The 26,334-nt window shown below is 41.8% G+C and overlaps 1 protein-coding gene across 1 annotated transcript in view; it reads left to right on the top strand.

Annotated features, from left to right (window-relative positions):
* LOC149463242 (uncharacterized) overlaps positions 1–26,334 on the top strand; it is a 276,228-nt gene that overhangs the window by 222,733 nt on the left and 27,161 nt on the right. The window contains exons 6-7 of the mRNA XM_089675410.1: positions 2,994–3,036; positions 14,056–14,118. Coding sequence (XP_089531536.1) covers positions 2,994–3,036; positions 14,056–14,118 — 106 coding nt within the window. The remainder of the gene's footprint in view (positions 1–2,993; positions 3,037–14,055; positions 14,119–26,334) is intronic.

Here is a 26,334-nt window from a genome sequence, read left to right as displayed (position 1 = left end):
TGTCAGAAGTGATTCATGCTCATAGAGGAACGAAGCAGTAGACAGAAATTATACATAGTGCTCTTAATTGAGACAAGCACACACTACAGAGGGATATGCTTTGTCCATATTTCATGTCTGAGGATTACAACCACTTTAGGTTAATAGCAATAATCTGGAATTCAGAGCAATTAGGAAATTCAAGTTGATTGTAAAGAAAACCCAGCTTTTTTGTAAAATCTTTGCAATCACCACCTTTCTACATGAAGGGATTTTTTGTTTTGTTTTGCAGTGCAAACTTTGGGGATAGTGCCACTTTCAAAATCTGTGCTAGAATCCAGCATGTGGAAACCATCATAAAGGGGGGGGGGTTCTGAATATTCTTTAAAATCTGTCCATCTGCTCTATAACCCAACCTCAGATCTGCCAGGCTAATGAAACATGCAGTTGTTTTTTTGCAATTTATACTGTATGTTGTGTTTGCCATTTCCAACAGGTTTTCAGTTAAGTGTTAGTAGTCTGTTTTATACTCTCTGTCTCCCCTTGAAGAAGTTTCCCTCTACTCTAGCAGGTATTGTTGCTCCCTTTATACTCCCTAAAGTGTTACTAAACCCACAACAGTAAAATCAGTCTGTATATGCAGTAAAGCATGCTTGTTATACTCACTATGGAACCTAAGATGTTAATCCTGCACATTGTGTAAAGGCTGTTTGATCCTGACTTCTCTGATCCTTCCCTTCTTCTGCTGTCCCCAATCCATCTGCTGATAGCACAGAGCCTTGGGAGCAAGCTGCACATGCCCAGTTTGGTATGCATTGCTAGAGAGTATTTTTTTTCTTGGGAGAGTGCATGTGATCAGCACAGGGCCAATCAGTAGTATCCAGACAGAGGGTCAGAGGTCCTCCAGCCTCATAGGACAGTCAGGGGAGAATGAAAACTCTACCTACAACCTGTAACCAATGCTCTGCTGGACACAGGTCACAAGACTGCTCTAACTGCTGTTTATATTTACTAAAATAATTGCATTTCCATGTTTTGTGTGCTGTGGAAGACCAGATATAGTGAATGCAGGGTCCTGGGTTTAGTAACACTTTAACCACTTGCCCTCCAGAGGATTTACCCCCCTTCCTGACCAGGCCATTTTTTGCAATACGGCGCTGCATTACTTTAACTGACAATTGCGTGGCCATGCAACACTGCACCCAAATGAAATGTATGTCCTTTTTTTCCCTCAAATGGAGCTTTCTTTCAGTGGCATTTGACTGACAATTTTGAAAAAAAAAACAAACAATATTTTTGACTTCTTGCCATAAAACATATCCAGTAAAAAAATAAAAAAAATCTAATTTCATCATAAATTTAGGCCAAAATGTATTCTGCTACATGTCTTTGCTAAAAAAAAATCCCAATACATATAAATTAATTGGTTTATGTGAAAGTTATAGCATCTACAAATGGTGGTATATATACTGGAATTGTTTTGTTAACTAGTAATGGCGGCGATCCGCGACTTGTAGCGTGACTGCGGGACTGCGGCAGGCTTTCTGACACTGGGGGGAACTGACTAACTGCCACTGACACTAATACAGTGATCAGTGCCAATAAAAAGCACTGACACTGTACTAATGACACTGAGCAGGAAGGGGTTAACACCTGGGGCAATCAAACGGTTATCTGTGTACTGTTTTATTGTGTTGTCTGTGTGTGCTTTACTGTGTAAGCATGCTGCTTTGTATTGCTCTGCTTTGCAGAGCAATACAAAGCAGTGTGCTGGAGCTGACACAGGAGAGATCTGTATTGTTTACATACAGACCTCTCCTCTGTCAGTGTTCCTTGGTGATCACCGGGTGCCGGTGGGTAATCTCCAGCCGGGACCTGGTGATCAACAGCTGAAGCCATCAATGGAAATACAAAATAACATGTATATATATGTGATTTTGCGCAGCCCTGCTGCCCTCAGTAGTTCTGCTATAGGGCGGTAGGGAAGCGGTTAAAGTACAGCTAAAGGCAAAACTTTTTTTTTTTTTATGCTTTTGATGCTGTCGGTGCCCCTTTTATGGAAATTTGCTCTCTCTCTGTTTCATGTTTACCATTATCATCAAAAGTGAAAGTAAAAGAATCTCATATTTTTGGTTGCCGCCAGAACAGCAATAGAAGAAAATTCCTCCAATGGGACACTAGTTCTGGTGACCCTGGTAATAACCAGGGATTCCTGCAATTTGGAGGAATTTTCTATCACTTCCTATTTTGGTTGTGGAACGAGAAGCGAAGAGAAATTTTCCCAGTGGGAAACAGATGGTAAAGAAAACCTGGCAGGGTTATAACCCCGCTTACTCAATCCAAAATGAAGACAATATGCCTTTAGTGCTACTTTAAGAACAAATCTTTACTTCCTGTTGTGTTACCAGCACAGATCTTGAAGGTTTACCCTCTTGAAGGTTTCAAATCACAAAAATGAATGTTTGGGCTGGAGTTCTGCTTTAACAACCAATTAAAATCTACTATACCTAAACTCGTTCCTACTACAAAGACCTTTCCCTCCATAAACTGAAACAGCCTGACCATGACATTAATTAAGTCATTTTGTCACTTTTATCATTTGACAGCTCTCCCAAAAATGTCCAGTAGGAGGAATAAATTATACTGTTTTGTTAATGAAACTCAGAGCTATTGTTTTTATATTATTGTGTTTAATTAAGCCGACTACAGCGGTCACGCAGAATAAAAATAGAAGGCGATGCCGTCTTTGCATAGCTAAAAGCCCTTTGCGCATGCAGTAATTGCTTCCATGTCAGTGACCCTTTGTACACAAGAACGCTGCAGGTGTGGTGGGGACCAAAGGTTAATATGGTTGTTTTCCAGTTGTAAAAGGGTACTGTAATATATTGGAAATAATTCAAGCTATATAAAACAAGGAGGGAATTATTTAATTGGTTTGCGCTATTGTTTCATTTGCTTTGAGAGGAGAGTCCGATCCTATGAGGTAATCCATTATAATGTTGTTTGTGTTTCAGCATCTTCTGAGGCTTGTTCAGGAAGAGCTTCCAAGCAAAAAGGGTATGTCTTTCTCCAAATGTAGACTTTATTTTTCTTTACTTTGCCTATCTTTTTTTTTTCTTTTTTGTCCTCTATGCTATTGCAATTCATCTCTCCCTTAATGATGTGTAAGTACCCAGTACTTTCCTCTGCAGGAAGCTTATGTCAAACTAATTAACATTTAATGAGAGGAAACTGACTGATTAGAATGTTTTTCTTGGCACTTGAACCAATAAATTTTGTATACATTTCAAATGACCATAGTTGGCACTCCGGCCTCTCCGCTGGTTTATTCTGGTCTTGGGATGTGCGTGTGGAGGGCTGTTTGTTTGAACAGACCGCAGTGTGAACCTTTTATGGTAGCGCCACTAAATAACCCGAATTAGCACAATTATGAAAGTTTAGTCAAAGACTGTGAAGTGGATGCTTTCAGTTCCTCTTTGATTTGAATTGTTTGCAGAGACTAATGAAAAAGTCACTTTTTTAAAAAAAAAAAGGAGAATATTGTAAATAAAACTGTCTACAAAGTTGCTGCCATGCCGCTTTTTATGAGGGCGCCGGGTCATGACAAAGTTTAGGACATCTGTAATTAACATGGAGTTAAACAACTAACTTTGAAGTGCATACCACTAAGCTATAATTGATTAAAAGCTTGCTACATAAATCCTTAAAATTAGTCAGGATGTGAAGACATGTTGGTCTCATGGATATACTCAAAAAACAAAATAATTCAGCATTCAAAATAAATACAAATCCAGGTAGAATCAAGGCCTGTCAGTACAATTTTCTCTTTTTACTAATTATTTTGTCTTATTCGCTACAGTTTTATACTACCAGTAACATGGTCATGGGGATGATTTACTGAAGGCAAATAGGATGTTCACTTTGCAAAGGAAGATGCACAAGGACATTTTCCCTACAGTTTAGTGAATGCTGTGAAAATACCCTATCATGTGCAATGAAAGCATTTATGCTTGAATGATGGAGGTCAGCAGGGCTTCACCTCATTTGATAAAATCTGGAGAAAATTCCCCTGTAAATTGCAACCTTCCCAACAAAGTGAACATGCTATTTGCCTTTAGTAAATCAACCCCGATGTGAGCACTTGTCCATGCAGAGTATAGGATATTTGTTAAAACAGTTAGTTTTTGATTAAAGTGCAATATGCACATAGTACATATTAGGTTTGCAGTTTCTATCCACACAACCATGCAGATTTAGCTCTGCATGGTTGTGTTGTCAAAGCTGCACACCTATTTTCCCAGTTGTGCTACAATGACAAGCACTGAAATTCAACTGTCACAGAACTTAGAAGTGCACATTTTAGACAAAAATACAGTATGTTCATGTTTATTGCAGTTAAAGCAGAACATCCCCTAAAAGGGGAAGTTCTGCTTGTTTGCCTCCTCCCCCACATTTGACATTTTTTGGGGGGGAGAGGGGAGTGGGAACATTGTTTTGATAGGTACTCACTCCCACTTACGGTCAGATGAGCCACGGCGATTTGAGCCCAAAGTTCAGCCCCCCTACTTCCCCCGCAACCTTCAGGGAAGTGTGTTACTGCGGAACCATTCACAAAGTGCAGCATGCACAATACGAAACCATCTGTGAAGCCACAAGATTTCATGTCCAGTTTCCCTTAGGCTCCATTCACACTGCACTGAGTGTTTTTCAGGTGCTTTTTCAAGTGTTTTTTCAGGCGTTTTTGGGTGTTTTTTTGAGCAAATATTATAGGTGTTTTTTTTCAAGTGGCTTTCATTTAGACATTTTTGCTGTGGTCAATAGAAATAGAAATAGCTGCCTAAAAAAAAAAAAAAAAGGGCATCCATAAACGCTTGAAAAAAATACTAATTCCCACTGTTCAGGCATTTTCTATTCAAGTCTATGGGGACAAAATGTTCAGATCTGCCTGAAAAATAGCAAAAGTACTTTTCTGAGTGACAAGTGTTTTGCCACAGGCGACAGACCGCTCAAGTGTGAATAGGGGCCACTGGAAATAATGGGATTTTACTTGTTGAGCATTTCTGAGCATTGAGCTTCAAGCTGAAAACCGCTCAAGTGTGAACGGGGTCTTACTGAAGCTGCCAACACCTGCACCCAAAGCCAATTGAAGAATCGGCTCGGGTGAGGACATCGCTGGATCCCTGTCTCTGTATTAAAAGTCAGGAGTTACAGTATTTGTAACTGCTGATTTTAAATTTTTGGGGGGGAGCCTGGAGCTCTGCTTGAATTCATTATGCAAATGGTGTAAAGAAAATAAATCTATCCATAACCTTTGTTAAAAAACAGAAGCAACAGATTAGCAATTGCAAATAAGAAGACAGTTTTGATAAATGTCACTGTGTGCGTCTGAACTCAGGATGTAAGGCTACTAACACAATAATATTTACCGGTAACACTTTAAACACATTGGAAGACATATAATTTATGCATTCTCAATTACAATGTACTTGTCCTGCCTTCTCTGCAGTTATGAAAGGGTTACAGAGGGTTACAGGCAGTATAACCTTTGATGTCCACACAGTAAAGAGTCGATGATTGATAACCGATGATCTTTTACTGATAACATGTGATCATAATGAGAATGAATGAATGTGCGGATGAATGTGGTAAAACTGAAATACAAACAGAATAAACAGACATGAGTACATATCTAACTACCTAGCTATATACATAACATTCCTCAGTACATAGGAGGGGTACTTACAGACTTTGGGGGTCTAATCAAGCCCATATATGAAGAGGGAACAGCATCCCACATGTACTTGCATTGTAGAATTTCTTCAGTCTGAAGAGATGAGGTCACTTCCTCCCAAGTTAGCAAACAGGACGTCCCTAGCCTTAAAGGGACAGACACTGCTGAATGCTAAAGAATGCCTTGTGTAATACAAGGCAGCACACTCCCCACCTGGCATAATAATGATATGCCACTATTAAACTCCTGGAAGGAGTAAAACGACTTCCGTGATGGGTCTAAGGTACACCTTAGGGGTGCCCTGTTTTACTACTCTCACCTCTACTTTCCTGACTCTGCTATCACTACTAGCATCAGTCCCCATAATGAGTCCAATTGGCCACTCATTCCTGTGGGCCTGAGAGTCTTTTAGTAGAACAACATCTCCAACTTGTAAGTTGGGCTTGTCGGCTTGCCATTTGTTACGTGGTTGGAGGGTCGTCAGGTACTCCTGTCTCCATCTCTTCCAGAAGATATCACATCTGATAATGGTGACATTGGCTTGCTCAAGATAGTCATTGTTACCCTGGTCAACACTGGCTGTTTTGCTGAAGGATCTGGCCAAGCAGATGAGTTTCCCTATGGCACGGAAGAGTGACTTCCAGCTGGAAAACCTTTCGAACCTACATGAGCCAAGACCTTCTCTGGTGGTTAGAGTCTTGTAAACTGCAACTAGAGGTCTTACCTCTTTGTCTTGGTCTGGTTCTACAAGCTGAAAAGTTCCTTTCTGATCAGTCTCTTCAGTTTCTGGTCCAGTCAAGAAGGATGGACCTGTGAACCAGTTAGTCTGTTTGAGGACAGCAGCTGGTACCAGTCTAGTCCCATGATCAGCAGGGTTCTTGTCTGTACTGATGTGATGCCACTGTTCTGGACTTGTACACCTTCTGATACGTGTTACTCTGTTTGACACGTATGTGTAGAATCTTCTTGAAGCGTTATAGATATAACCTAAAACAATCTTGCTGTCTGTGTAGAAGTTCACTGCATGGATCTCGATGTCCAGTTCTGCAATGAGTAAGTCTGCTATCTCCACAGCTAGGACAGCAGCACAAAGTTCTAAGCGTGGGACCGTGTGAGCAGGTCTTGGAGCCAGTTTGGACTTTCCCAAGATGAATCCTGCATGGCTTTGTCCCTGAGTGTCTATGACTCTAAGGTAGGCTACAGCTGCTATAGCCATGGTGGATGCATCTGAAAACACGTGTATCTCTCTTCGTTTTGTAACAGACAAAGAAACAGAGACATATGGTCTTTGGATGCTAAATTGCTCAAGCTCCAGCAAAGAGTCTTTCCACAACTTCCACTGCATTTCTTTCTTTTCAGGTAGAGGTGTGTCCCAATCACTTTGTTCTAGCTCAGTTGTAATCTCTCTCAAAAGAGCTTTGCCTTGCATGGTGATGGGTGCTACGAACCCCAAGGGATCGTAAAGACTGTTGACCGTAGACAAGACACCTCGCTTTGTGAAAGGCTTCTCTTCCCTGGATACTCGGAAGGTGAAGCTGTCAGTTTTCAAGTCCCAACTAAGCCCTAAGCTTCTTTGAAGGGGTGGTGAATCTGTACCTAGATCTAGGTCTTTGAGGTCTTTTGCACGGTCTTCTGCTGGGAATGCTTCCATTACTTTGCTGTTGTTGGAAGCCACTTTGTGCAGTCTTATGTTAGAGTCTGCTAGCAAGTCTCTAGTGCTTTTCAAAATGTCAATGGCTTCTCCACTACGGGAGAAGGAAGCAAGTCCATCATCTACATAAAAGTTTTTCATAACAAATTGTTTGGCTTCAGGGTTGTGTCTGTCACCTTGCTGCGCTGCTCGTCTCAAGTTGTAGATAGCGACAGCTGGTGAGGGACTGTTCCCAAACACATGTACTTTCATCCTATACTCTATGATACCTTTGTTGAGGTTGTTGTCTTCATACCATAGGAACCTCAGGTAGTCTCTGTGGTCTTCACGGACAAGGAAGCAGTAGAACATCTGCTGTACATCTGCTGTTACTGCAACAAGTTCTCTTCGGAATCTGATAAGGACTCCAAGAAGTGTGTTGTTCAGGTCTGGTCCGCTGAGAAGTACATCATTAAGGGAAATACCTTCATGCTTTGCACTGGAATCAAATACTACACGTATCTGACCTGGTTTTTGAGGATGGTACACTCCGAATATTGGCAAGTACCAGCGTTCTTGTTTTTCATGCAGTGCTGGTGCTTTTTCAGCTTGATCTTTGTCAAAGATTTTCCGCATGAATTCTTGGAAGTGTTCTTTCATGTCTGGCTTTCTTTCAAGAGTGCGCTGCAATAGCGCAAGGCGTTTCTCTGCTTGCTCTCTGTTGTTGGGAAGACGATGCCGTGGTGTACAGAATGGTAGTGGGGCTACCCAACTGCCTGCTTTGTCTTTGAAGACTTCTCTGTCCATGATCTCAAGGAAGAGGTTATCTTCAACAGATGGTGCTAGTTTGTCATCATCTTGAGTTCTCTCAAACACTTTGTGGCCTAGCTGATCTGAATCTTCAGCTGAGGCTGTATCTTCCAGGAACCTCTGGATGTTCTGGGGATGCGTTGGGTTAGATAGTTTCTCTTTAATCTGCATGCTGTTGTTACATGGGCAAAGACATGATGTGCGACCGTTCTGCAGCAGATTTGTTCTGTAGACATTAACCTTTGCGGGTTTGTGAAGTCCGTCCAGACATACATTTCCAACGATAACCCATCCAAGATCAAGACGTTGAGCAAATGGTGCATTGTGCGGCCCATTGTATTGTTCTCTGACGTGTGCACTCTCAGTATGTCTCTTCCTAGTAGAAGGACGATTGCAGCATCTGGGTTGAGTGTTGGGATCTTGTTTGCTATTCGAATGAGATGAGGGTAGTGACGTGCCACTTCAGGTGTGGGAATCTCTGACCTGTCATCTGGTATCATGTCACATTCTATGAGGGTAGGAAGAGTCAGCTGCGTCTTTCCATCTAATGACTCGATGGTGTAGTTGTTTGCTCTTCTCCCTGATGTCTCTATAACTCCAGAACATGTCTTCAAGTTGTATGGAGTTGGACTTCCTTTGTCACCGAAGAGGTCGAAGAACTCTGTCTTTGCTAGAGACCTGTTGCTTTGTTCGTCTAGGACTGTATACATCTTCACTGCCTTTTCTCTGAGACCGTTGGGATACACTTTGACTAAGCATATCTTGGAGCATGATCTAGAGAGTCCTGGTTCTGTACAGATCTCAGTGCACTTTGAAGTTATCGCTGGTGTTGCACTTTCTTTTTGCTCCCCACCATGATCTTCTTGAGTTGCTGGAACTTCTGATCTCCATGGTGGTGGTCCTGGGTGCAGTGCTGACAGATGTTGGTCATTGTTGCATTCTGTGCACCGTATTTCTCTCTTACAGTCTTTTACAAGATGTTGCATTGAGGCGCAGCATCTGAAACAAATGTGATTGTCTTTAAGGTAAGCCTTGCGCTCCTCTAATGTCTTACTTCTGAAACTGCGACATTTTCTTAGTGGATGAGGCTTGTTGTGTATTGGGCACTGTTTGTCTGGATCCTCAACTTCCTTGCTTGTGTTGTCTTCCTGATTGGCTGCAGCCTCAGGCGGAACTTCTGTCTTCCGCACAGACACTGTTGCTCTGCGTTCTTTGTAGTGTACTGGCGGCTGCTTCTCTGTCCTTGGGGAGCTTGCAACTCTCTTGTTCAGGAAGGCGAAGCTTGGGTCATTGCGTGTCTTAGCTTGGTCTACAACGAATTCAGCGAGGAAGACAAACGGTGGAAATGCAACTCGATAGTCTTTCTTGTATCTGGATGCTTGAGAAACCCACCTTTCTTGCAGGTTGAAAGGGAGCTTCTCGATTATGGGCTCTACTCCACGTGCTGTGTCTAAGTATAAGAGACCTGGCAGAGTTCCACTAGTCTTTGCTGCTTCTATCTCTAGGAGTAGGTCTCCAAGCTCTCTCAGCTTCTGATTGTCTTTGTTTGTCATTTTCGGGCAAGTTTCTATTTTCTTTAAAAGTGCTTCTTCAATTACTTCAGGTGACCCATAGCAGTCTTCCATTCTCTGCCAGACCATCGCAAGTCCTGCTGTTGCATCATGGACATGCACTGACCTGATTCTTTTGGCCTGCTCTGAGGACTCTGGTCCTAGGTATTTGGCGAGTAGGTCGAGCTTCTCTCTGTCTGTCAGCTCTAAGTTTTGGGTGCTGCTTAAGAAGGATGACCTCCAGGCCCAGTAGTTTTCAGGACGATCGTCAAACTTCAAGAGACCAGTGCTCACCATCTCACGGCGCATCAGGTATTTCGACACGTCTGTAACCCTTGCTGTGTCAGGTGCATTTGTTCTGGGTACAAACGCGGGACTATTGGCTGATAGTGACTGATGAGTTCGTTGAGGTATTTGACTTCAGGTGACCCATAGCAGTCTTCCATTCTCTGCCAGACCATCGCAAGTCCTGCTGTTGCATCATGGACATGCACTGACCTGATTCTTTTGGCCTGCTCTGAGGACTCTGGTCCTAGGTATTTGGCGAGTAGGTCGAGCTTCTCTCTGTCTGTCAGCTCTAAGTTTTGGGTGCTGCTTAAGAAGGATGACCTCCAGGCCCAGTAGTTTTCAGGACGATCGTCAAACTTCAAGAGACCAGTGCTCACCATCTCACGGCGCATCAGGTATTTCGACACGTCTGTAACCCTTGCTGTGTCAGGTGCATTTGTTCTGGGTACAAACGCGGGACTATTGGCTGATAGTGACTGATGAGTTCGTTGAGGTATTTGACTAAGTCTATTTTGGTCAGATGGTTGCTCTCCTCTATTGTAGTCTAGATCTGGTTTTGCACGAGGAGAGGTTATATCGCCATCTACTTGGTTTCTTAGCGTGTTGGCAGTTTGGTATCTGAGCCCGTGATTGGTTGACTTATCACGTGGCGGTTCAGGTTCAGTCTTATAGTGATGCGTAACATCAAAGCTGTCTGCTCCCAACTGGGTCCTTGATGGTTTCGTTGCATCACTAGGCTGTTTATCAGGGTACAGGGTTGCTTGTGATTGCACGTACTCACGGGTGCGTTGGAATGTACTGAGAGGTGTTATCGGGGTTTCCAGTACATCGCTCTCTACAAACTGAATATCTGCAGCTCTCGCGAGAACTTCGGCTTCAGCTATGGCTGCTGCAGCTATTTTCTGTTGCTGAAGTATGTGTAAAGAGGCTTGTACTTCTGCCTTTCTCCTAAGCGTTTCTGCTTTACTCTTCTGCTGCTCTTCATCTAGGTAGCCTTGCTCTTTCATAAGCTCTGCTTCCCGTATGGCATAGGAGGCCATGGCGCATGCGGCCTCGGCCTTGGCTTGTGCCCTGGCGGCGATAGCACTGACTGAAGACAAGTTTGTGACGCTAGAATGTCTGGAACTTATATGCTTACTCCTGGCTGCCCCAGCACTGACTGACGATAGGTCTGTGACGCTTGAATGCCTGGAACTTGAACGCTTAGATCTGGCGGTTTCTGCTTTGGATGACGACAGATCCGATTTGTTATAAGTTCTCGGCGTGCTGCATTGTGACCTAGTTTCCAGTGTACTGTGCATATTTTCTTCCTGTTTGCACGAGATTTTAGGAAGGGTTAATTTAGTGATATCTTTCATATCTGAGTTAGTTTCACTTTGCTATGCCTAGACTGACTGTGCTGTGGGGATTTCACAGACACGTGCTGCTGTATTAACAGTTAAGAGTCTTTTCTGTGTTGTGGGGCTTGCTGTAGATTTTTCACACAATGTGCTCTGAAGTAACCGTGTAAGTCTTTTTACTGTCCTGCCTTCTCTGCAGTTATGAAAGGGTTACAGAGGGTTACAGGCAGTATAACCTTTGATGTCCACACAGTAAAGAGTCGATGATTGATAACCGATGATCTTTTACTGATAACATGTGATCATAATGAGAATGAATGAATGTGCGGATGAATGTGCGGATGAATGTGGTAAAACTGAAATACAAACAGAATAAACAGACATGAGTACATATCTAGCTATATACATAACATTCCTCAGTACATAGGAGGGGTACTTACAGACTTTGGGGGTCTAATCAAGCCCATATATGAAGAGGGAACAGCATCCCACATGTACTTGCATTGTAGAATTTCTTCAGTCTGAAGAGATGAGGTCACTTCCTCCCAAGTTAGCAAACAGGACGTCCCTAGCCTTAAAGGGACAGACACTGCTGAATGCTAAAGAATGCCTTGTGTAATACAAGGCAGCACAGTACTTGTGGTGAGCCCAGTGTCTTCAAAGTTTTAAGACTATGGTAGCTACAACAGATGGAGATTCATTTATTTCTGCAAAGAAAAGGAAATTTAGGAATTAAAGCAGTATAAAAAAACTCAAAACAAAAATGTAATATTTAGCTTACCAATCTTTAAATGTGAGCATTACTTTTGTTTTGTAGGTTTTTATCCCTTTATTTTTACCTGGTGCTCTGGCCAGTAATGCACTTGGTTTCTTAGGGTGTTTCCATGGAGGAGCAACACAGACAGCAGCATTGTCAATGTGAGGAGAGTGTGGTGTTAAAAGAGAAGTATGGCTTTTTATTTTTTTCTCCCGTTATACTTACCTAGATGGATGCAGCATCGTTCGGAAGCTGCATCTGTCCCTCACCAGCTCTAAGGTTGAGAACTCAGCAATCACATGACCACTGATTGCTGAGTTTTCATAGTTGCTCTGAGCAGAGAGCAGGACTGTCAGTCACCGCTGTCTACTTTGCCCCCCCAGTGCTTACTGGAGCACTGGGCTGTGGAGGGGGAGGGAGCGGGAGGCTGAGCCAGGTGCCGATCCAGACTCTGGGGGTGGATCCGGACTTTGTCAGGATCTGTCACCACCCTGGACTGGCTAAGTGACATCAACCGACAGTAGGCTTCAGCCCACTGTCGGCTGAAAATGGGTCACAGGCAGGGGCGGACTGACATCTCATGGGGCCTCCGGGCAATAGGGGATCATGGGGCCCCTGTGTCCTTTCCCAAACTCAAAAAAGCCTATGAAAAAGGTACCAGGGGCATCTCATGGGGCCCCCGACTGACCCCGGGCCCTCGGGTAGTGCCCGAGTTTCCAAATGGTAAGTCCGCCCCTGGTCACAGGAGTGCAGAACAAACTATACTTCTGTGATCCACAGAAGTACAGCCAAAAGAGCTTTGGCTGTACTTCTCCTTTAAATGCAATCACAAACTTATTAGCTGGATACAATCACAAACCTATTGGCTGGATCACCAGGTGAAAATAAAGAAAGAAACCCTTAAAAAAGAAAACTGATGCTGCCACATCGAAGGATTTGTAAACTGCAATAAATATACATTTTTTGGTTATGGGTCTAATGCAGCTTTAATTTCTGTTCATTAATAAATATAGCTCATCATCATTATAACCTGCTAAAATCAGCAGACAAATCAATTGGAGGGATTTGTGACTAAGTTGTTAATAGCAACACTTGGACAGATTAGAACTTCACCTTCTGAGTCTTTTGGTAACTCTGTAAGCCCTTTATAAAATACCGGACACTATAACTTAGGCTGGAGAGAAGTGCCCCTAATATCTTGCATATCATGTGGATTATTGAACACAATGGACTCTGAAATCGGAGCTACTGCATTAATATTCCATCAAAGTAACATTGATTACAAGTGTACAAGTAACTTCTTCAGTGTCAGATGTTATCTGTCTTCTAATGAAGTGACAGGACTTCTCAGAAAATGCCCAAAAGGGATTTATACCATTTCGTTGCCAGAGCCAATCAGAACAAACGGTTATTACAAGGGAGAACACGTTTGGCTTAAATGAATTCTTCTAAATTAAGTCAGCACATCTTTTACCAGTACTGAGAAAATAATATTCTCTTTGTAATCGTCTGCACGCAGTGATTCTATATTTTTTTTCCAGGAAGCGGTGTAACGAGAGCCATGTTTGATATAAAGATTTTACTGATAGCTACTCTGTATTCCATGCCGTTCCTTACCATATGCATAAGAATTTAATTTGTTTTCCATTGATCCTTTAATTACTAAATTTGTTTAAAAGCTGTTATATTATCTCTTTTTTGACACAATATGGCACAATTTTGTTGTAATTTTGAAAACCAAATAAGACAACTGCAGTTGGTAGCCTTTCAAAGAAACCACCCCTTTAAGATGAAATCAATCCTGTTTCAAGTGTATTCCCTGGCTTTGTGATGAGGACTCTAGGGGTACATTTTGCAGAAAAATGGCTTTTTGATTGTTCAGATTTCTTTTCGATTAATATGCAGCTGTCATTCCTAGGCAAATCTAGACCCACTTTAATGTGCTCTTTTTTCCATTTTCTTTTCCCCAGGCTTCAAGCGATGTCTCTAGAAGAGACGGTCCATTCGTTTTTGACTGGAGCACGATACAACAGGTTACAGGCACAGAATTATATTTCAGATATCGTTTTCAGTATCTAGCTTTTGCTAATTGACATTTTCTAGAGTCAAGGTGATGATCACTGGTGACCACTTAGGAGAACTAATGAGAACCTATATAGACATATTTAGTAAAAGAAATATCTATTGTGATAAATCACAGCAACCAGTATGCCATTGGATAGCACTGGTGTTAGTATAATTTGCTTCTTTCCATTGATCTTTGCACAGTTTAACTGAACAAAACTGAATGTTTCTGTAGACTGTCAGTTGAGCATGTGCTCATTCACTGAATGGTAAAATGGTAAGACATGACAAAAGAATGTATAGTGTATCCTATTTAAGTGGGAACAACAGGGACAAGCTGGATTTTGATTTGTGTGTGGTCCTCCTTGTTAGACAGAAGTCCATCCTTTAATTGACGTCTGTTGAATGGCCATGCTGGAAAATTTTAATCAATCAGCGGTTGCAGTGTATTCTGACTGCAGAGTCTCAAAGTCAGAATACAGTGTTGCAGCAGGCAGGATTCCCCCATGCACCTCACTTGCATGAATGGGGGAATCTGTTAATTCTTTCAGCCTGCTAATGCATACCCAGCTTAAATATTTTAGTCTATGGTTAAAGCTATATAGGAGGTTTTTAATAGCTCGATCATGCTACTTTATTTGCTTGTGATTAAATGTTAAGAGGAGCAATCGATCCCTGAACAGATGAAACAATTAGGTCATTGTGGTGTAAACTGCACAAGTAGCATGTAGTAACTTGTGATACAAATAAGTTGCCCACTACTGGACCACTGCATTATAATGCGAGATCAATCGCTATTATATGATGCTTATGTAGTTTTCATTACAATTTGTTCCATCTGTGTAGCAATTGACTGTTCCTTATGGTGATTAAGTGAATTTCCAATGTGACTCTAGCCCAGCAATGGGCAAACTACGGCCCGGCGGACCTTTTAATCCGGTCCACGGAGCGTGATACTGTCAGGATGGCTGTCAGGATGTGTGTAGGCGGGGCAGCGTGACAAACGCGAGGGGAGCTAGGCTCCTCTCACAGTCCGCCCTGAAGACCGGTGTAGCATGAAAATCTGTCTCCTATGAAGATCTGTCCCCCTCGACGTATCTGCGCATGTGCCGGAGATCGCCGATCTGCTGCTAATGCCTGAAACTGGCACATGCGCAGATACGTCGAGGGGGACAGATCCTCATAGGAGACAGATTTTCATGCTACACCGGAACGGCGCGGGAACACGGCGAGAGGAACGCGCGGAGCAAAGGTAAGTGAATTGACACAAGGGGGACTTGGGGACTTAATATGGGGGATGAATTAATATGGGGAATGAATTACTATAGGGGGGATGAATTACTATATGGGGGATGATTTACTATGGGGGATGAATTACTATGGGGGATGAATTACTATATGGGGGATTAATTACTATGGGGGATGAATTACTATGGGGGATGAGTTACTATGGGGGATGAGTTACTATGAGGGATGAGTTACTATGGGGGATGAATTACTATATGGGGGATGAATTACTATGGGGGATGAATTAATATGGGGAATGAATTATTATATGGGGGATGAATTACTATATGGGGGATGATTTACTATGGGGGATGAATTACTATGGGGGATGAATTACTATGGGGGATGAATTACTATATGGGGGATGAATTACTATTAGGGATGAATTACTATATGGGGGATGAATTACTATGGGGGATGAATTACTATGGGGGATGAATTACTATGGAGAATGAATTACTATGGGGGATGAATTACTATATGGGGGATGAATTACTATATGGGGGATGAATTAATATGGGGAATGAATTACTATAGGGGGGATGAATTACTATATGGGGGATGAATTACTATGGGGGATGAATTACTATATGGGGGATGAATTACTATATGGGGGATTAATTACTATATGGGGGATGAATTACTATGGGGGATGAATTACTATATGGGGGATGAATTACTATGGGGGATGAATTACTATATCGGGGATGAATTACTATGGGGGATGAATTACTATGGGGGATTAATTACTATGGGGGATTAATTACTATGGGGGATGAATTACTATATGGGGGATGAATTACTATATGGGGGATGAATTACTATGGGGGATGAATTACTATATGGGGGATGAATTACTATGGGGGATGAATTACTATGGGGGATTAATTACTATGGGGGATTAATTACTATGGGGGATGAATTACTATATGGGAGATGAATTAATATGAGGAATGAATTACTATAGGGGGGATGAATTACTATATGGGGGATGAATTACTATGGGGGGTGAATTACTATATGGGGGATTAATTACTATATGGGGGATGAATTACTATGGGGGATGAATTACTATGGGGGATGAATTACTATATGGGGGATGAATTACTATGGGGGATGAATTACTATATGGGGGATGAATTAATATGGGGAATGAATTACTATAGGGGGGATGAATTACTATATGGGGGATGAATTACTATATGGGGGATTAATTACTATATGGGGGATGAATTACTATGGGGGATGAATTACTATGGGGGATGAATTACTATATGGGGGATGAATTACTATGGGGGATGAATTACTATGGGGGATGAATTACTATATGGGTGATGAATTACTATGGGGGATGAATTACTATGGGGGATGAATTACTATATGGGGGATGAATTACTATGGGGGATGAATTACTATATGGGGGATTAATTACTATGCTTACTATGGGGGAATATTACTATACTTACTATGGATGACACATACACATCATTCATCTACTCTTGGTCCGGCCCCCGGGTCCAATATATGAACCCATTGCGGCCCTCAAGTCAAAAAGTTTGCCCACCCCTGCTCTAGCCCATGGATCTCCAATCTAAAGTAAGTATTACACTCACATAAAAAGTGGAACTAATGTGCCAACTTATCCACTATGTAACAATATTCCAATATCTGTCATCCTTACCTTACCCACCAATACAAATTTTCTCGCTTCTACATAAAATTAATCTTGCAGACCTCTTCCTTTTTTCTCTTCTTTACTTCTTATTGCAATTCTCCCAAAAAACAAGAATTGATATAGTGTAGTACTTTCAATGCAATAGAATAATGATAGTGCTAGTGTACTCACACTCTTTCCACATTTGTGATCACCACAAACCAGTGCTTAATCCAACTCGTGCACGTTACCAAATCCTCCTAGACTCTGGAGCGTAACAATCTCATAGACCACCGCTTCTCCTCCTATATTTGCCTCTATCGCCGGTTTCCACTTTGATGTTATCCATATGCAACCAAACATAGGCAGACCATAGTGTAGCAAATTAAAACAAACTGATTTAGTGTTAAAAAAGCGCTCACAATGTGTAAAAGAAAGACAGCATACAACACCTGAAGTAGCAATACCAAGATGGCCAATGCTAGACTTCCAGTTTGCATTTGACATCACTTACTGACACGTTTCGTCATTAAGACTTTATCAAAGGATCCCATTATGACTTTATCAAAGGATCAAAGCCCAGTGGGGTGTGTCAAGGTGTTGATGGGCATATTGTAACCACAAAAAGTCCAGTTACAATAAGCCTATCCTTGGTGCAGTAAAAGCTTCTTTCTGGCAACTCGAATATGCAGCTAATTTTTGTTCAAGTATCATTGTATTGTGCTCCCTCAAAACAAGCACACCATCTTTTTACAGAGCAGCCTGTATTTCTCCTGAGATTACCTGTGGATTTTTTCTTTGTATCCTGAACAATTCTTCTGATTTAAAAAGAAGCCAAACGATTATGTGTTAATAAATGGCTTCATATGATCACTGCCCTTAAATAAAAGATAGTTTTTTGGCACGATCAGTCATATTTTCAATATCAATGCCAAAATGCCAGAGTATGCAAGCTTTTGAGCTCAGCTGTATTTGTGCAGATTAGAGAATTTTTCTTAAAACTATAATGCATTGATGGCCTTTGAACTAAGGCCAGCAGGTTTATAAGTGCCAAGAAGGGGGCTTTTGGATAAGCCAGTCCCCCTCACTAAAAAGTGTTGGGAGTGGGTTGTATACATGCCATGACCTCGATGCTTTTCTTCACTGCTGTGCAAAAATTATACCCCTGTCACTTTTGGAGTGCAGTGCCACTGGTGAATGCAATCCAATCTAGTGAATGGAGCTTCCCTGCAACCGCTCTACATTGAATGCCCAAGCGGAATGGTGGTGTTTTCAGATTTCGAGGGGGCAAGGGCTACTACTTGTGTAAACAAGTCCTTACCGCTTTATGAAAAAAAGCATGCTTTTCTGCTAAGACTACCTGTAAAGGCTTTTTTATTCCACACTAAAATGAAACAGACTGTAATGCTGCTGCATGTAACCCAATCTAAATTGTAAAAGAAAAACAGCCAAATATGCTATAGCAGTGCCATTGCCAGTTGCTAAAACTGTGAAAATTGTACTGTTACCTAACAACACATACAGCCTTAGGGCATCCCCAAGCATTTAAAGAATTTGTGTATTTTCAATGTTTCCCTTGGTACTGCATGAAAAGACCCTCTACTCACTCTATGGTATTTTTATTATTTATTCATTTGCTTTGTTAGATGTACTCTATGGTAGTGTCCCACTTCCCATGCCTTTTTTGAACAGTAACTTACCTATTAGCCCCAAAAATGCGCATAATGTAATAAAAGGATTCGCTACCCTTAGACGTCAATGAGATTTGCTGCAAAGTTTGGATTCACCAACTTTTAAACGGGATTCACTGAACCCTTGGCAAATTGAACTTGGGCAGATTTGCCCATCATTAGGCATTCTAAAAGATGAAAATTTGACAAACTAAACATATTTGCAAAAAGTCTGTAAAAATATGGTTGAAAGGACAGTAGCTTGAAAATACTCCACCATTTACCTTTATCTGGTCAGGGCAAGGATACAAGTTTTCAGGGGTTTGCTAATGAATTTTTAATGGAACATTTTACAGAATTTGTGCTTCACTTTGGACCTCTAGTGGCTGTTTTATGTATATGCAGTTTAATAATTCCTCTGTTCAGAATTCAGTTTCAAAAAATATGTTTGGATCTTTTGAAGATACAGCAAAGTTATTTGGTTGAAAAACCGTAAAACTTACAGTAAATTCAATTATAATACTTTTCAATATGAGTTTAGCAATCATAAAACTACTTATATCTAAACAGAAATGTAAACACTTGACTTTTAAATGATGTTGATGCCTTTTATTTTTTTCTTTGTTAGGTGCATTTTTAGCTTTAAAAAAAGGAAGCTTGAGCTAGCTAAGTGTGTGCTGCACAGTGGCTATATGGTTAGCACTTCCACCTGGCAGCATTAGGGTTGTTGCTTCAAATTCCAACTATGGCACCACCTGCCTGGAGTTTGCATGTTCTGCCTGTGCCTGCGTGGGTTTCCTCCCACACTCCAAAGACATGCTGGTAGATTAATTGGTCCTAGCATGTGAAATAAGGACCTTAGATTGTTAGCTCTTTGAGGACAGGGACTGATGTGAATGTGCAATGTATACTGTATGTAAAGTGCGACGTAAATTGATGGCACTGTATCTGTAATAACTACTGGCGGTAATATTCATCAATATGCAAACCATAATATCAACATACAGGAAGTCAGCTGTGTGGTGGAAAATATAGCTACTTTATGCCACTTTTTCATGTTCAGCTATTTACAGTTACATGTTAAATGTCTTTTGAATAAAAAAAACGTGTAAAAAATTATGAGAATGAACTTCATTGTATAGGGGGACTGCAGTGTCAGGACAAGGTCATCCAGTGCCCAGAGCAAAGATGCCAAGCTGTGCCCCCACCCCCTTCCCATTGATGTTATGCTTAGGGGATCTGCTTTGGGGGTTAGCAACCACCACTTTCTCCCGGCTTGCTCCTCACTGCTCCCAGCACTGGGCTGACAAGTGTAGTGATGTTGCTGTCACCACCCCTGTCAGCCTTGTAACTCAAGGATCTCAGCACAGGGTGCCCCCATCCCTGCAATAAACTATTGCACCCAGGGCAATCGCCCCTCCTGCCTACCCTTTGCCCCGGTCGTGGGGGACTGGTACCAGTTAGAAAGTGCAGACCTTGTAACTGATGCTCTTTCTCTGTCATGATCAGGGGTCAGGTTTGAAGACCAGCTGCTATAGCAGTGGAAAGGCTCACACCGAAACCAGCAGGATAGGTACACAGGCAGGTCACCATGGCAGAGGAGTGGGCTCATGTGAGGTGTGGAGTCTAAGTACTAACCACTAACCGGTGTTCACCAGAGCTCCTGATGGTGGAGATGGACTTTGCTGCGTGTTAGAACCAGGTCGCGGTCTTCAGGATCACCCGACCAGGAGGTGAGCAAGCGGAGGTCCAGTAGCGTATTAAGCAGGTAAGGGTCAAACTGAAGCGTGGTCAATAAACAAGACAATGTTGGTAATGAGCAGTCGCAGGTTCGGATCAGACAGAAAGATAGTCGAGGACAAGTCAAGGGTCAAAAACGAGTGATAGCAAAATATGGATAACAGCAGAGAAGGCAAGGAGCAAGATGCTGGCTGGAGAGCACAATAATCTGGCAAACAGGAAGTGCAGAGACATGGCTTATATCAGGAAGTTCAAGAGAGGAGCAATTGCATTTGGTGCTCACAAAGTGAATTTATTTCCTTTGTGGCTATGAAGGAATATATTTTGAACAGTGTTCATGTGGTCTGAATTCAACTTTCACATTCTGGTGATTTATATTAGGACAAGACAAGCCCAGCAGCAGAGTATTCACAGTTTTTGCAGTGGGTTATGTTAGAGGACTACCATTTTATATCATCAATTCCTACCACTGCTCTCCACCATAGACAAAGTACAAGCACCGACCAGGTCAGTCCACCTGGTATATTCCGTTAGATATCTTGCATAGAGGTGCTGGCCTGGCTCGCAACTGAAGAAAACTCCAAAGTGGGTAGCTGCACACTGTAGCAAGAATTCCAATGCTTTATTTAACCAAATATTTCATATAAAAACATCACAGCAATACAGTTAAGGAGATGTACATAAATAGAAAAGTGTAAAAGTGAGCGCTATCCAATCAGCAACTGAACACTCAAGGCAACCAAAAATAAAACCTTATCATAAACATCAAAATAGGGAAGTGCAGCGCTCAAAATATAAGTATGATAAATATCCCACAATAAAAAAACAATATATAGCAGATAGTAATAATAATAATTAAATAAAAGTTCAGTATGAGTGACAGTCTATGTGGGTATAAGGTGCAAATTGATCGTAAAATCCAGTGGTGGTGCTCCAAACGGTGTGTGAAAAAATTACGCAGTCACCAGATGGATGGATGACTGGATCAAAACTGGCTCTGCAAATAAATGCTTCATTCATCACAGACTGGAGAACTGAGCGCAGCTGATCGATGGGGAGGAATCCTGCACAGGACTGCACATGCTGGGGCACCATGATAGGAAGTGGCTTCCTGTGGTGATACACCGAGAAAAAGAGGAGCCAGGAGCGCCAGCAAGTGACCCAAGAGGAGGATCAGGCTGCTCTGTTGAATTCTATTGCACAGAACAGGAGCATTTATTTGCAGAGCCCGTTTTGATCCAGTCATCCATCCATCCTTTGAATCCAGAGAAGGGAGTTCCCTGTAAGCAGGTATCCTCACCTACTCATCCCTTAAAGGGATCTCTGGCTATCTGGATCTACTTTCTCTTCGCTGGGCTTATATCTCCATTATCCTGAGGGAGGATTATCCGCGCCTCTGACCAGACCCTTATCCACTAAGGAGACCTTTGATGTTACATTCAATGTGTACTCAAATTACACATCTGGTGAGTGCGTAATTTTATCACACCGTTTGGAGCGCCACCACTGGATTTTACAATCAATTTGCACCTTATACCCACATAGACTGTCACTCATACTGAACTTTTATTAAATTATTATTATCTGCAATATATTGTTTTTTATTGTGGGATATTTATCATACTTATATTTTGAGCGCTGCATTTCCCTATTTTGAAGGAGATGTACATGTTGACGCTTTTCACCCCTTTGAGCATAAAATGCGTCAACATGCATATCTCCTTGGTTGTAGTGCTGTGATGTTTTTATCTGGAATATTTGATTAGATAAAACATTGGAATTCTTGCTACAGTGTGCAGCTACCCATCTTTCTACTTTGAAGTTCTCCATCATAGACATCTAATTGAAACCCAATTTACCAGCTTGAAGCTTTGATTTGACTCTATACATCAAAAATAATTTAAAAATTGCATGTGCTAGGTCAGCTGATTCATATGATAAACTTTTAGATTTGAAAACAAAAATTTCCTGTGTTAAATGAAAACTCCAGCCTAGAGTTTTAAATTACAAAAATGGAAGCTCCTGCTCCTTTTGGGTGAAATGCTTTGTGTGATGCGGGTTGCCACGATTGCAGCACAATTTATCATGTGACAGTCACCCCTGAACCACACCGCATTTAGGTGCCACTGAAAATGAATGGTGCTTAAATACACGTGGTGTGTTTTGACACTATTGCAGTGTGATTTGAGATCGCAGGCACAAACGCAGCAATTCTGTCTAAGATCCCAAATAGAGATGAGCGAATCGAACCAGGCGAAGTGGAATTCGATTTGAATTTCAGGAAAAATTTGATTTGCGTCGAATCCGAATATTAGCCTACTTCGGGTGCGCGAATCGGATTTTTCCCGATCAGCCGGCAAAAGTGTCCCTGCAGAGAGCTCCGCTATTTCTGACAGTTCTCTGACAGTTCCTTCACATGTACAGCGGTTAAAACATTGTATCTATTTGTTTCCATTTAGGATACAGATGTTTTTATTCGGAAACAGATACAATGTTTCAACCGCTGTAAATGTGAAAGTCAGAGAACTGTCAGAAATAGAGGAACTCTGCAGATACACTTTTTGCTGGTTTGGAATTATTCTTATTTTCATCCTACTTCTTCTTCTACTTCTTCTTCTTCTTCATCCTCATCCTCAGAAGAAGAAGAAGAGGATGAGGAAGAGGATGAAGAAGAAGAAGAAGAAGAAGAAGTAGGATGAAAATAAGAAGAATTCCAAGCCGGCAAAAAGTGTATCTGCAGAGCTCCTCTAAGTGTATCTGCAGAATAGAGGAGCTCTGCAGATAAACTTTTTGCCGGCTTGGAATTCTTCTTATTTTCATCCTACTTCTTCTTCTTCTTCTTCTTCCTCTTCATCCTCATCCTCTTCTTCTTCTTCTGAGGATGAGGATGAAGAAGAAGAAGAAGAAGAAGTAGGATGAAAATAAGAAGAATTCCAAGCCGGCAAAAAGTGTATCTGCAGAGCTCCTCTATTCTGCAGATACACTTAGAGGAGCTCTGCAGATACACTTTTTGCCGGCTTGGAATTCTTCTTATTTTCATCCTACTTCTTCTTCTTCTTCCTCTTCATCCTCATCCTCTTCTTCTTCTTCTGAGGATGAGGATGAAGAAGAAGAAGAAGAAGAAGAAGTAGGATGAAAATAAGAAGAATTCCAAGCCGGCAAAAAGTGTATCTGCAGAGCTCCTCTAAGTGTATCTGCAGAATAGAGGAGCTCTGCAGATACACTTTTTGCCGGCTTGGAATTCTTCTTATTTTCATCCTACTTCTTCTTCTTCCTCTTCATCCTCATTCTCATCCTCTTCTTCTTCTTCTGAGGATGAGGATGAAGAAGAAGAAGAAGAAGAAGTAGGATGAAAATAAGAAGAATTCCAAGCCGGCAAAAAGTGTATCTGCAGAGCTCCTCTATTCTGCAGATACACTTAGAGGAGCTCTGCAGATACACTTTTTGCCGGCTTGGAATTCTTCTTATTTTCATCCTACTTCTTCTTCTTCCTCTTCATCCTCATCCTCTTCTTCTTCTGAGGATGAGGATGAAGAAGAAGAAGAAGAAGAAGTAGGATGAAAATAAGAAGAATTCCAAGCCGGCAAAAAGTGTATCTGCAGAGCTCCTCTAAGTGTATCTGCAGAATAGAGGAGCTCTGCAGATACACTTTTTGCCGGCTTGGAATTCTTCTTATTTTCATCCTACTTCTTCTTCTTCTTCTTCTTCTTCTTCTTCCTCTTCATCCTCATCCTCATCCTCTTCTTCTTCTTCTGAGGATGAGGATGAAGAAGAAGAAGAAGAAGAAGAAGAAGTAGGATGAAAATAAGAAGAATTCCAAGCCGGCAAAAAGTGTATCTGCAGAGCTCCTCTATTCTGCAGATACACTTAGAGGAGCTCTGCAGATACACTTTTTGCCGGCTTGGAATTCTTCTTATTTTCATCCTACTTCTTCTTCTTCTTCCTCTTCATCCTCATCCTCTTCTTCTTCTTCTGAGGATGAGGATGAAGAAGAAGAAGAAGAAGAAGAAGTAGGATGAAAATAAGAAGAATTCCAAGCCGGCAAAAAGTGTATCTGCAGAGCTCCTCTATTCTGCAGATACACTTAGAGGAGCTCTGCAGATACACTTTTTGCCGGCTTGGAATTCTTCTTATTTTAATCCTACTTCTTCTTCTTCATCCTCATCCTCAGAAGAAGAAGAAGAGGATGAGGATGAGGATGAAGAAGAAGAAGTAGGATGAAAATAAGAAGAATTCCAAGCCGGCAAAAAGTGTATCTGCAGAGCTCCGCTAAGTGTATCTGCAGAGCTCCGCTATTTCTGACAGTTCTGTGACATTCCCTCCATACAGCGGTTGAAACATTGTATCTATTTGTTTCCATTTATGGAAACAAATAGATACAATGTTTCAACCGCTGTACGGAGGGAATGTCACAGAACTGTCAGAAATAGCCTATTTCTGACAGTTCTGTGACATTCACTCCATACAGCGGTTTCAACCGCTGTATGGAGGGAATGTCACAGAACTGTCAGAAATAGCCTATTTCTGACAGTTCTGTGACATTCCCTCCGTACAGCGGTTGAAACATTGTATCTATTTGTTTCCATAAATGGAAACAAATAGATACAATGTTTCAACCGCTGTATGGAGGGTGTGTCACAGAACTGTCAGAAATAGCGGAGCTCTGCAGATACACTTAGCGGAGCTCTGCAGATAGATACAGCGGTTGAAACATAGGCTATGTTTCAAACGCTGTATGGAGTGAATGTCAGATAACTGTCAGAAATAGCCTATTTCTGACAGTTCTCTGACATTCACTCCATACAGCGGTTGAAACATAGCCTATGTTTCAACCGCTGTATCTATCTGCAGAGCTTCGCTAAGTGTATCTGCAGAGCTCCGCTATTTCTGACAGTTCTGTGACATTCCCTCCATACAGCGGTTGAAACATTGTATCTATTTGTTTCCTTCTCCTTCTTCTCATCCTTCTCCTTCTCCTTCTTCTCATCCTTCTCCTTCTTCTCATCCTTCTTCTCATCCTTCTCCTTCTCATCCTTCTCCTTCTTCTCATCCTTCTCCTTCTCCTTCTTCTCATCCTTCTCCTTCTCCTTCTTCTCATCCTTCTCCTTCTTCTCATCCTTCTCCTTCTCCTTCTTCTCATCCTTCTCCTTCTCCTTCTTCTCATCCTTCTCCATCTTCTCATCCTTCTCCTTCTTCTCATCCTTCTCCTTCTCCTTCTTCTCATCCTTCTCCTTCTTCTCATCCTTCTTCTCATCCTTCTCCTTCTTCTCATCCTTCTTCTCATCCTTCTCCTTCTTCTCATCCTTCTCCTTCTTCTCATCCTTCTTCTTCTTCTCATCCTTCTTCTTCTCATCCTTCTCCTTCTTCTCATCCTTCTCCTTCTTCTCATCCTTCTTCTCATCCTTCTTCTCATCCTTCTCCTTCTTCTCATCCTTCTCCTTCTCCTTCTTCTCATCCTTCTCCTTCTTCTCATCCTTCTCCTTCTCCTCATCCTTCTCCTTCTTCTCATCCTTCTCCTTCTCCTTCTTCTCATCCTTCTCCTTCTCCTTCTTCTCATCCTTCTCCTTCTCCATCTTCTCATCCTTCTCCTTCTCCTTCTTCTCATCCTTCTCCTTCTTCTCATCCTTCTCCTTCTCCTTCTTCTCATCCTTCTCCTTCTCCTTCTTCTCATCCTTCTCCTTCTTCTCATCCTTCTCCTTCTTCTCATCCTTCTCCATCTTCTCATCCTTCTCCTTCTTCTCATCCTTCTCCTTCTCCTTCTTCTCATCCTTCTCCTTCTTCTCATCCTTCTTCTCATCCTTCTCCTTCTTCTCATCCTTCTTCTCATCCTTCTC

The sequence above is a fragment of the Staurois parvus genome, unplaced genomic scaffold, assembly GCF_062004578.1.
Source record: "Staurois parvus isolate SC_StPar_1 unplaced genomic scaffold, SC_StPar_1.0 ptg000155l, whole genome shotgun sequence".
NCBI classification, from domain to species: domain Eukaryota; kingdom Metazoa; phylum Chordata; class Amphibia; order Anura; family Ranidae; genus Staurois; species Staurois parvus.
Note: the sequence above shows the minus strand (reverse complement) of the source record. Positions and strands in the feature narration are given on the sequence as shown.